This window comes from Panthera tigris, chromosome B2 (assembly GCF_018350195.1).
Source record: "Panthera tigris isolate Pti1 chromosome B2, P.tigris_Pti1_mat1.1, whole genome shotgun sequence".
Taxonomy (NCBI): domain Eukaryota; kingdom Metazoa; phylum Chordata; class Mammalia; order Carnivora; family Felidae; genus Panthera; species Panthera tigris.
Genome location: NC_056664.1, coordinates 117,638,324 through 117,650,995, shown reverse-complemented (window position 1 = coordinate 117,650,995; position 12,672 = coordinate 117,638,324). Strand labels below are relative to the sequence as shown.

Below are 12,672 nucleotides of genomic sequence, written 5' to 3'. Positions count from 1 at the left end.
GTGCTGTTTCAAAGGAGCACATACACCCCAATGTTTATAGCAGTGCTATCAACAATAGCCAAAGTATGGAAGGAACCCAAGTGTCCATCAATAGATGAATGGATAAAGAGGATGTGGTATATATATACAATGGAGTATTACTCGGCAATCAAAAAGAATGAAATCTTGCCATTTGCAACAACATGGATGGAACTACACTGTATTATGCTAGGCGAAATTAGTCAGAGAAAGATAAATATCATATGACTTCATTCATATGTGGAATTTAAGATACAAAACAGATGAAAATAGGGGAAGGGAAGCAAAAATAATATAAAAACAGGGAGGAGGACAAAAATAAGAGACTTTTAAATATAGAGAACAAACTGAGGGTTGCTGGAGGGGTTGTGGTGGGGGGGATGGGCTAAATGGGCAAGGGGCATTAAGGAAGACACTTGTTGGGATGAACACTGGGTGTTATATGTAGAGGATGAATCACTGGATTCTACTCCTGAAATCATTATTCCACTATATGCTAACTTAGATATAAATTTAAAAATAAATAGTACAAAAAAATTTTTAAATAAAATAAAAGGTTTTTTTCCAACACTAACAGTAATAGTTGAGATAGACAGAACATTTATATTTTAATGTAGTGAAGCTAAACCCATGCAATTCTAATTACCTTGAATACTTTGTTATTGCATATTTTAATACCAGTTCTAAAACTCTGTTTCTTAAATTATAATTAAATCAGAACTTTGTCTATGAATACAAATGCAAGAAAATAAGTAAAAATGCCCACTGAATCTGGATGTTCGAAGCGAAAATATCATTTAGGCCTAAATTATCAAGACCAACATTTCCTAAACCCATGTTCTGCCAAACACAAGTGTCACAAGACGGCCAATGAAAAAAAAAAAAAACAACTTGCTAGTCAAGTACATTTGGGAAACAATGCTGATATTCACTGCCCCTCCTTGTGGTGTCCTTTCCTGAATGTACATTATACATCCTGCTTTGTTGAACTCAGAAGGGATCATGTGACTTGCTTTGGCCAATAAGATATGAGCAGAAATGATGTGCGTCACTTCTGGGCTTTAAAAATTGGCCTATGGGGTGCCTGGGTGGCTCATCCGACTTTGGCTCAGGTCATGATCTCACAGCTCGTGAGTTCGAGCCCCGCATCAGGCTCTGTGCTGACAGCTCGGAGCCTGGAGCCTGCTTTGGATTCTGTGTCCCTCTCTCACTCTGTCCCTCCCCTGCTCATGCTCTGTCTCTCTCTGTCTCTGTCTGTCTCTCTCTAAAGAATAAACATTAAAAAAAATTTTTTTTTAATAAAAATCAGCCTATGATTTGGCGTCTCCTGTTTCCTTCTGCCAAAAGACCAGCAAGGTCCTACACGGAGGCTGCCCAGCCAAGGTCCTCTGTAAAGACGCCGTGGAGTAGAGCCACACCTGACCCATGTTTCTGAGCAGAAAACAACGCTTTGTTGCTGTAAGCTCTTGAGCTTCACAATAAATGTTGCCAGTTTAAAAATCCTAAGAAGTGGTGGAATAAGGAATCAGATTAACTGTATTTAACCCCTCACTTCTAACATTGACTTCAAGACAGAATCGTTGCCTCACATAAAACCCTGGGGGATATTCTGAGAGAACAATTTCAAGAAATGTTCATGGAAATACTTCCTTCAAATCTCCATTCCACTTTGCACAGACTTAAAACTAGGTTGACTGTGTCATTTCTTCTAGAGTTCTCAACGTTTTCAAAATCTTTAACAGAATTAGGATCAATCAGGTATATCATTTATTACTCTGACATTAGTCAATTCCTAGAATCCTTCCTTCAAATAATTCAGCTTTCTGTCTGTAATTTTCTCTATGTTTCAACCTTAAAGATGTATAAAGTGCTAAACAGTTTCTAATGAACATTCAGTTTACCTGTGTAGGTATCATTTTCAGTTGTTAAATAATTGCAAACTTATTTAGGGGTTTTTTTCAATATATGGAAAGAGACAACACAACAGCATGAAGTTGAAAAATGCCATCAGAAACATAAATGAAGTCATTTGCTATAAATAGTGCTCTTGGACACACTCTAGATGACACAGTTGACTAATGGCACCTAGAATATCTCAGAAGAAATTCTAATTCCATCTCAGTAGATTTCACTGAATTTTTAGTTTTAAAAAACCATGAAAAAAAAGAGGTGTGTTGCTGTTTTGTTTATTTACTGATTTTTAATTAAGAAAATTCTAAGAATTCTACATGAGCGTTAGGTCTAAGTGCACCTGATGTACAAAGAAATTCAAAACCAACTAAAACTCACGAGTAATTAAGTCATTTGGCATTGGGAGATTCAGGAATCGGTTACTGAAGAAATCTGCTTTACCTTGTACCAAGGACATTTTTGTTTTAAATATGAAATTGTCAAGCTGGTTTCCATATGACACCCAGTGCTCATCCCAACAGGTGCCCTCCTCAATACCTATCACCCACCCTCCCCTCCCTCCGACCCCGCACCAACCCTCAGTTTGTTCTCAGTTAAGAGTCTCTTAGGTTTGGGTCCCTCCCTAACTTTTTTTTTTTTTCCTTCCCCTCCCCCATGGTCTTCTGTTAAGTTTCTCAGGATCCACATAAGAGTGAAACCATATGGTATCTGTCTTTCTCTGTATGACTTATTTCACTTAGCATAACACTCTCCAGTTCCATCCATGTGGCTACAAAAGGCCATATTTCATTCTTTCTCATTGCCACGTAGTATTCCCTGGACATTTTAAGACAAGCTTTTGTCTGGAATGACAAAGGCTTGCTGATCCCTGCAGCTGCAGTCTTGCAGTCTTTCAGGGACAAGGTGACGGGAGTGGCAGGGCAGTTTTGCAGGCTCCCGTGCTCAGGGCTTCCTCCTCTTCTGAGACAGGGATGGACTATTGTGAGGATGGGCCTGCCCGCCTCCCTGCTGCCAGCCCTGAGCTCCTTGGCTGCTGCTGGAGGGACTCCCCCCAACCCCCACCTTTGGAAGGCGACTCTTCCTGAGAGTCACCTCCTCTGGGCCCCCTTCCACATCTTCTATGCCTTCTTACAGTGGAGCCCTCACCCTCTGGGAGTGAACATTTGCTGATCATTTCTGAGATCCGTCACCCATAGGCCTGCCTCTCCCTCTACCATCTCCCCCACCTGAAGCAACTTCTCATGAAAACCCCACTAGTTCCAGTTGCTTCTGGACATATTTGCACATCTGTTGCTTTTTACAGATTTCTCTTTCACTGAAGATGCAGTTCATGATATTTTTCCCATCATCTTTATTGTTCTGTATGGTTCCAAGAGGAGAAATGGGGAGATCCATATCTAAATTGCCACCACCTTCCTACACTTAAAGAACTTTCTCCTTTCTGCTAGGAGAAAGCCTCCCTCCATGCATATAAGAAAATCTATCTGAGGTTTTAAAAAAACAAAACAAAACAAAAACATCTCTATTTGAAGCCAAATTCACCTCTTTGGGCAAAATGCTTACTATATAGACATTTCAGAATAGCACAGGAGTCAAGAACCATTAAGGCTAATGAGTTGCATTGTAACTCTATGAGTCAGCAAAGGTCAAGAAAGACTATAAGATTTGTCCAGAGCTAAACAACAAAGGTAACACAAGAAAACTTGTGCTGTTCCAAATTTATTATAGAGACTCCCTTGAGAAGGAACAGTCTAGCACTCCTGAGTTTTGAAATGGTTTATAAAGGCACATCATTGTGCAGAACCAGGAAAGTCAGTGGCAGCTACATTATACCAGCCACTTAACAAAATCCTGAGAAAATGTGCTACCTGCTAGATACATAAGAGTAAATAATGGCAGTAGGTGAGGAAAGACAACGGCAGAAGATCCTGGCAGAGGAAGGATGGGATTCAGCCAACCTAGCGTAGAAATTCTGTACTACAACTGGTCCTGTATATTGAATCAGGGACTGGGTTTTCCCCCTTAATTGTGCCACCATCATCCATACGCTCCTTTTCCACTTCCCATTGCCATCTCTACTGATGACTGACCTGTATTCTCCTCCCTGCTTCTCCCACCCAGCCTCATCATCTTACGGTCCGATAACCACTTCTTTGCCCATGCTTTCTGCATATCAAATCCTGCACTCAAAACAAACCAGTCTAAGTGACATTTGTAGCTAACAATTTCAAAGGAGACCATTTCTTTCATTCTAAAGTTCTCTCACTGTCTAACTCTGTGAAAAGTTGCTACAAGGAAGTGCCAATTAACAAACTATAGCTTTGTTGGTTTAGTGCTACCTTAGTAATTTGAAAGAGTCATAGGCCAGGAAAAGGATCTAAAAAGGCTAGAAAATAATTAATGCTTAAAAACAACGGATTTATCCATGAAAAGATCACATTTATTTCTTAAGGAATCTAGATTTGCATTAAGATACTTTTTGATTTGAAACTGGTCTTCTTCTGCCACCAAGTGTTAGCACACATTTCTAACCAACCAGTTTTTGCAATGGTTAAATCACAGAAGTACGAGGTCCCGCAGTGAGAAAAATATATCCAAAAGAAGGCATATAAAAAGCATGGACTTAAAAGCATGGATAAAAAGCATATAAAAAGTTGCAGACTAAGCACATAAAACAAATACATTCCAAGAAAACTACACAGAGAACTTGAATTTTAGTTACTATTTCAGACACATGGCAATTTAATAAGATTTTCTAAGGCTCCATTCATTTAATGAAAGAAACTACAACTCTCAAAGCACAATGATAATCAAACTACCTTTAAAATATACAGTAACTATTTTCAATAGTCTCTAATGCAATATACCCTACTAGAATTTCATGAAACTAAGAATATGCAAAACTAACACATTGACTAAATGCCTCCTACTGTTAGAAAAACATATAATGCCAAGGGAAATCTTAAGTTTCTCAGATTCTAAATTAAGAGAACTCACTTCTGAGCTTGGGAACCAGAAAGTCATGCTGTAGCTGAGGAAGTTCCAACCAGGAAATTTGAACAAGAGTTTCTGTATTTTCAAAATGCTGATCACAATCTACAGAACTTCTGGTTATCCCACTGGACTTTTGGTTAATTCTACTAAGTGGTATTACCTACAAATAGGTGCCTATCAGAGGATGGCACCCCACAGCCTAGGACTTCTGCAGCCAACACTAAACACCACTGGGAAATCCTCATAGCAGATCCTATGACTGTTCCAGTGGTGGTAAACATTCATCCCCTGCACCAGAGATCTGTTCATATCTTTTACACCAGTGACACATGTTATCTTCATGAACAGACCAATTATGGCTTCAGCTTTAAATCTTTATACACACACACACACACACACACACACACACACACACACACACACACTGGCATGGATTAACAGCTTTTTAAATTGTAAAAATGATTCAGTATATGGTGAAAAAAAATACCAGTTGAAGTCCTATTACAGAGTAATTGGTTATACTTCCCGTAGATAATAATGAATGGATAATCTTAACTACCTCAGAATCTGCCTATAATGATGCAGAGCACCCCTCCACCCAGAACACCCTTTTTACCAATAATTACCATGTCTACAGTAATAACAGCGGTATCTTAGGAGTATATCAGTATCTACTCACTACACAAAGTGATTTCCGGATGACCTTCTAGCAGGTCACACTGAAATATAAAGAGTACACCAACCTTCCAAACAGCATCTTGGTGGGAGATACTATTAGCTCTTTTCTAGATACTTTCGCTACGTACCACCTATCCATACCAGAAACAACACTCCTCAGGATGATGGAAAACCTTCAAGTTTTCTGCATCTGGTGGCTTCGCCTTACCCTTCATTGTCATGAGACATCTAACTTGCCCATCACCATTTCTATGATCAGCCCACTAAGGCTCCACTCTTCCTCAGAACCTCAGCAAACTCCCAACCAACCACAAGAGAAATCCTGTGTGTGTCAAGAGAAATTTACTATATTCCAGGTGACATTAAGATCAGAGGTATTCAGTGACCTACCAGAAGAATTATGGGCTAAAAGAGCAATTGCAGGAACCCACATTTTACCGTCAAAATACAAGGAAGTTTTGTGCTATTAACACAGTCCTTATAAGTATCTATTTTAATAGCTTCTTAAATCATTGATATACCATAACTGACTTAAAAATTCCCTCACTGTAATGGAACCTTTTTCTAATTTTTCTCTATTACAGATAGTGGTTCAGTAAACATCTTTACACATAAAGAACTTCTTCTTTTAAATTGTTTCTTAGTTATAAAATAAGTAAGTCCTACGGATATAATGTACAACATGGTGATAATAGTTAAAAATAACTATATTGTTAAAAAATACTACATTATATATTTGGAAATTACTAAGAGAGTAGTAAAAGTTCTCACAACAACCAAAAATGGTAACTATATGAAGTGATGGATGTGTTAACTAACCTTATTACGGTAATCATTTTGTAATATATTCATATACTAAATCATTAGGTTGTACACTTGAAACTTACACAATGCTATGTATCTATTTTATCTAAATAAAAACTATTTGTTTAGGATAATTTCAGAAGCATGAACCTCTTAAAGAATATAAATATTTTAACTTTTTATAGGAATTGCTCAATGTATAGCTCAAAGGGCCATACCAAGCCACCATTCAAATCCCTGATGGTCCTTCTACCTCAAGCGTACACTAACAAATGTTCCTCTAATACAAAATGGTTGGAAGTATAAATTAGGACCACTGTGTGTGGTGTTTTTAAAAAGTTAAAATGTACAATGCCCTTTGACCTTGACATTCCACTTCAAAAAACTGGTTTTTTGAAATAATGGCATATTTACCCAAAGAAAAATGAACAAGGATGCTCACTGCAGCACTGTTTGTGCTAAAAAAAAAAAACAAAAACAAAAAACCCAGACATTAATGTAATTATTCATCAAGGGGAGAATAAATTATGATAAATCAAAATAATGTATATTTATTTCTGTTTTAAAGAAACTATATGCAGGTTATTTGCACCTATCTATCTACACGTTTGCAGTGTATAGAGAAAAAGTCAAGAGGATATACCACTAGCAGTGGTAACCTACAGAGAAATTGGGGAAAAGGTGGTGATGGGATAGTGATGAAAGAAAAATTATATAATTCACTCCATAGGTTTGCATGTGTTTGGACTGTTTACAGTGACCAAATATTCATCTAATACTTTTACAATTAAAATAACTTTTAAAATAAAAGAAAGTACTTGCAATAAGACAAACTTCGTAACACTTGAGTGATTGAAACCTATTATTTCCTACCTCTCTCTCTCTTCCTCCTTTTATTCTTTGTCAATCTAAATAACACTGAACACTAGCAATACTTTCCATTACTGATTTTATCAATGTCCATTGCCTTGTAAATGAGTGAACCAGAATAAAAACCAGGTAGAGAATTGGTGCTGAGAAAGGAGAATAGATGTTTGGAAATGTAAAAAAATTAAGAAGAAAGAGACTGAAGAACCACATATTTTCAAATAATCTGTATTCCAAACCACAAAGCATAATAAAAGTGTACTTTTGTGCACGCTATCTTTTCATACTGGCTTTAACTTTTACAGTGGAACAAACGATTTGCTGCATAAAGAAAATGCTGGGTATTCATTTAAACCTGCAGGTCTCAGACTAAACCACTCTGCAGACCATCTGATTAGAATCACCTGTGGTACTGCCTGACCATCAAAAGCAAGGTCTTTAGGTACAACTCCAGATCTGAAGCTAGAGGGTGGATATCTTCAAGCTTCAATGTTGACATATGAATCCCACAGTTTAAAATATACATTCTTAAGCATTCAGGAACACTGGGCATCATAGTAGTACACAGGAACAGAGTCATTCCATATTGAAAAGAAAAAGATCTCACTTGGCTGTCTGAAAGACAGTAAAGTCATAATTTATTTTCTAGGGGCATCTGGGTGTCTCAGTCAGGTTGGGCATCCGACTTCGGCTCAGGTCACGATCTCACGATTTGTGAGTTCAAGCCCTGCGTCGGGCTCTGTGCTGACAGCTCAGAGCCTGGATCCTGCTTTGGATTCTCTGTCTCCTCTCTCTCCTTCTCTCTCTGCCCCTCCTACTTGTGCTCTGTCTCTCTCTGTCTCTCAAAAATAAATAACTGTAAGAAAAAAAATTTTTTAATAATAATAATTTATTTTCTAAAGATTACGCTTTCTAATCTAGACAAAATACAATCCGATTTAGATTTTATATACCATTCAGGCAGGGACTGTTTCTATTTTGATCATAACTCTGAGCCCAGCACCAATGTCTGGCACGTACTAGGCACTCAGTAAATATCGGCTGACTTAATAGGATTTGGACCAGGGAGCTCCTCACGTAAATACAGAAATTAATTTGGATGAACTGGATGTGGCCAGTGGGGGCAGAGAATATGAGCCTGGGAAAGAGATAAGATGGGTTCCATGCAGGGCTCTGCAAATGGAGGAACAGGATCTCATTCAGCCACTTAACATTTGTTAGTCTCATATCCCTTTTCTATAAAATAAGGGAGCAGATTTGCGGAAATTAACTGCCAAGGAATCATTTAAATTTAGCTTGAAACGTTGAAATTGAGATTCTGGAGTAGCTGAAACACTCCTTTGATAAATGTCCTTGTGTGCTCTCATGTAAAAGCTAAAACTGTAAAGACAAAGAAACATTTTGAAATGATGGATATTACCTTCACCACTGATTTGTCATTCTGTGATTAAGTGTGAAATCACTGGCAAGAGGACAATCCATTTGAAAGCAAAACAAGAAAGATAATGAGTAAAAACAGTAAACCATCAGTCTGCAAGTTTTGACAGTTGTTAGTCCAAATTTCAACATCTGTTACTTAAAATATTTAGGAATGTTACCTGATAGAGTTATTATTGAATGTGGGGCATAGTCACCAAAAGAAAAAAAAAAACATCTTTTTGAGAAAGTATTCACAATAGCTTGTAAAAAACTCACAACCACAGGATGGTCAATCACCCAAACAGAGGTTCTAAAAGACTGAAAAGACCTTCTGAGCGAAAAGACGTTAAATACAATATGTGCCAAATTTAGAAAAGAGATCTACTTACTAATAAACATGACCTTCATTTATAAAGCTGCAAATCAGTCTTAACTGCAGCAAAGGGTCATGGAGAGTAGGAACGAATATTAATCTGCATGGCCATCTCCAGAACTCTGGTATGTTAGAGCAGGTCAGATGTCTAAATGTGCATAAGACGCTCCCTAGGCTGAAATGGGAAAAACAATGAAGGGTGCCCTTAGGATTCCAGGAGAAAAGCTCATGAATCCTGAAGAAAACCAAAAGTTACTCCAACCTGTGAGAAGGCAGAAAGTCACCCTAAGATGTGGGAGGTCAAGAGACCGGTCCCTCAGCTCGTGTCAGGAAAAAGTACTTTTAAGTGATGGGAGGATGGGAGCTCCTCAGTTACCCTCTTGCCCAGTCTGTGGAACACCTGTTCCAAGCCATAATGGCAACAACTGCTGAACACACAAGGTCGTCTACTGGAGCCCTTGAAAGAGATGCGTAAAGGGGCATAAAAAAGCTTGTCCCACCTTGAAGAACCCAGTTCCAGTGAGCAGCACCAGGGTATGCAGACCAGAGGAAGAAGCTTTGAGGGCAGCAGGCTGTGAACAACCATAAGCAAAGAAAGCAGTAAAATGGGGCCCCAGCCCTGCCTCAACACCCTTCAACGGAGCAGATATGGCAACAGACGAAGCAGCAGGAAACGTGGGTCAGAGTATACAGCTAACAGCCACAGAGGCAAAGGAGGGCACAGGGGGTAATGGCCTGCATGGAGTCTCGTGAGCCAGCTCAGCATCCCTGGGAACTGGAAACAATCTCACTTGGAATCCCGGGACCAAGAGTAGCAGGGGGTCAAAAACGACCGCAAATGTCACTCATGCCCCAACCATGCTTATTAAGGCTGGTGTAGCGGGCAAAACAAGGCTTAGGATAAAACTGTCCACTCACCTTCTTCCGGAGCTGTGGTGCTTTGGACAATTTCATAAAAGTCAAATGAGGCTTAAAACCCCTGTTTTCTCCTGCCAAGATGCCCTTTTCTTGAAACGTCCTTTTTGCAGTCTCTAAAGAAAATAAAAACCAAAAACTGCTACTGCAACACATAGCTACCTTTCATTATAAAAATGGCAGTTCAAAAAATAACAAATTACTCTATAATGAAGATTAAATACCTGTATGACATATTATTTTTTAAGAGAGGAAAAACCACAATGTGTATAACAAGTATATTATTAAATTTGCAGAGATTTCAAATTTTAAGTTAAGCACGCAAAAGCAACAATTTGAAAAGGAAACATTTAATAAAACAAAAAAATTTGTCTGATATGTTGATTTTCACTGAATATCCCAGTGGTATCCATACTCATAAAGAAGGACCAGCTTATCTGTAACCCGTAATATCTAAAGACCAAGATGGAATAAAAGAAATCAGATTCACCCTCCCATCTGAAACAATAAAAGGACAAGGTACATAAAATAATGGTTTGCAAGACACTGTATGTATTGGGCAAAAACAGGTCAGTGATCTCTTAGAGATGAAAAACAAGGTAAGCCCCTTAGGGTTAGAGTTAGGGGTTAAGGGTTAGGGTTTGGGGTTAGGGTTAGACATAGTGTTAGGGGTTAGTGTTAGGGTTAGGGGTTAAGGGTTAGGGTTAGAAATAGTGTTAGGGGTTAAGGGTTAGGACTTGGGGTTAGGGGTCGCTCCTCATCAGGGAAATACAAATCAAAACCACACTCAGAGATCACCTCACGCCAGTCAGAGTGGCCAAAATGAACAAATCAGGAGACTATAGATGCTGGAGAGGATGTGGAGAAACAGGAACACTCTTGCACTGTTGGTGGGAATGCAAATTGGTGCAGCCACTCTGGAAAACAGTGTGGAGGTTCCTTAAAAAATTAAAAATAGACCTACCCTATGACCCAGCAATAGCACTGCTAGGAATTTACCCAAGGGATACAGGAGTACTGATGCATAGGGGCACTTGTACCCCAATGTTTATAGCAGCACTCTCAACAATAGCCAAATTATGGAAAGAGCCTAAATGTCCATCAACTGATGAATGGATAAAGAAATTGTGGTTTATATACACAATGGAGTACTACGTGGCAATGAGAAAGAATGAAATATGGCCCTTTTTAGCAACATAGATGGAACCGGAGAGTGTTATGCTAAGTGAAATAAGTCATACAGAGAAAGACAGATACCATATGGTTTCACTCTTATGTGGATCCTGAGAAACTAACAGAAACCCATGGGGGAGGGGAAGGAAAAAAAAAAAAGAGGTTAGAGTGGAAGAGAGCCAAAGCATAAGAGACTGTTAAAAACTGAGAACAAACTGAGGGTTGATGGGGGGTGGGAGGGAGGGGAGGGTGGGTGATGGGTATTGAGGAGGGCACCTTTTGGGATGAGCACTGGGTGTTGTATGGAAACCAATTTGAAAATCAACTTCATATAATGAAAAAAAAAAAAGAAATAGTGTTAGGGGTTAGTTTAGGTTATGGGTTAGTGTTAGGGTTAGGGTTAGAAGTAGCGTTAGGATTTGTATCAAGCTTTGCTAAGTGGTAAAAAATGGGTTTAGAGAGGTGGGCAGGAGCATTACAGACATGGTAAAATCTTCAGATTGTATTCTCAGTATGGCGGGAAATCCTGGATTTTAAGCAAGGGAAATGTACGTGTGAGAATAACTTTCTTTATTCATCTCTATTTTAACTACAAGGTACATTTCTTTCTCTGGAAGAAATTTAATCTCAGACAATCCAATGGTCCCCTCTTTTCGTAGGACTGTAGTTTAGCTGAATAGAAGGTAGCTAATGGGGTGTCATACGTTTTAGAAGGGGATGTAGCATCTGGCTCTTGGGTCATCATCCGCAACTCCTGAGACACGCACCATGCTTGGTTTTTGTAGTGGACCCTCCCTCATCCCTATATAATGACTGCAACTTCCCTCCCACCTCTGGTGTGCAAGATTTCATTCTGTTGGTCACCATACCCTGGCAAGCAGGAGTTCACTGAACCTGTCTGAGCCCCTTTCCCACTTTCTTGCTATTCTTGAGCACGCAAAAATAGCATAATTACCCAGGACCAAGGGGGAAAAGGCCAAAACCCTGTAAGACCACCCATTCACACAATACCACCCTCACTTCACCTCTACCACCCCTCTAGAAGCACAGGGGCTTCTTCCTTGCCACACTTATAGGCACACTTCAGGAGCAAACCACAGGGTCACCCCTGCTCTCGGACTCATGCGAGTTTCTGCTCTTCCAGTCAGGATGATGGAGGGGCAAGAACTCACACTCTACCTTGGGCTCTAACTCTCTTCTTTGCCTGACCCTGGGAGTCTTTTCTAGCATCAAAGCAGGAAAAACTTACCATTATGTTTTGGTGTTGAACTCCCAAAGCCTTTCCTCGATTTTTCTTGCTATATTCTATTCTGTGAACATGGGTGCCACTGTCGGGGTGGGGGGAGGTGGGGAGAATAGGCACAGAACACGGCATATAAGAAATACAAAGAGAGGGATGCCTGTGTGGCTCATTCAGTTAAGCCTCTGACTTTGGCTCGGGTCATGATCTCACGGTTCATGAGTTTGAGCCCCACATCAGGCTCTGCACTAACAGTGTGGTGCCTACTTGGGATTCTCTC

At 39.4% G+C, this 12,672-nt stretch overlaps 1 protein-coding gene across 6 annotated transcripts in view; it reads right to left on the bottom strand.

Annotated features, from left to right (window-relative positions):
- Positions 1 to 12,672, bottom strand: part of AKAP7 (A-kinase anchoring protein 7) — a 158,840-nt gene that overhangs the window by 90,652 nt on the left and 55,516 nt on the right. For all 6 annotated transcript variants that reach the window (XM_042987153.1, XM_042987155.1, XM_042987156.1 and 3 more), the window contains exon 6: positions 9,983 to 10,095. In XM_042987153.1, coding sequence (XP_042843087.1) covers positions 9,983 to 10,095 — 113 coding nt within the window. The remainder of the gene's footprint in view (positions 1 to 9,982; positions 10,096 to 12,672) is intronic.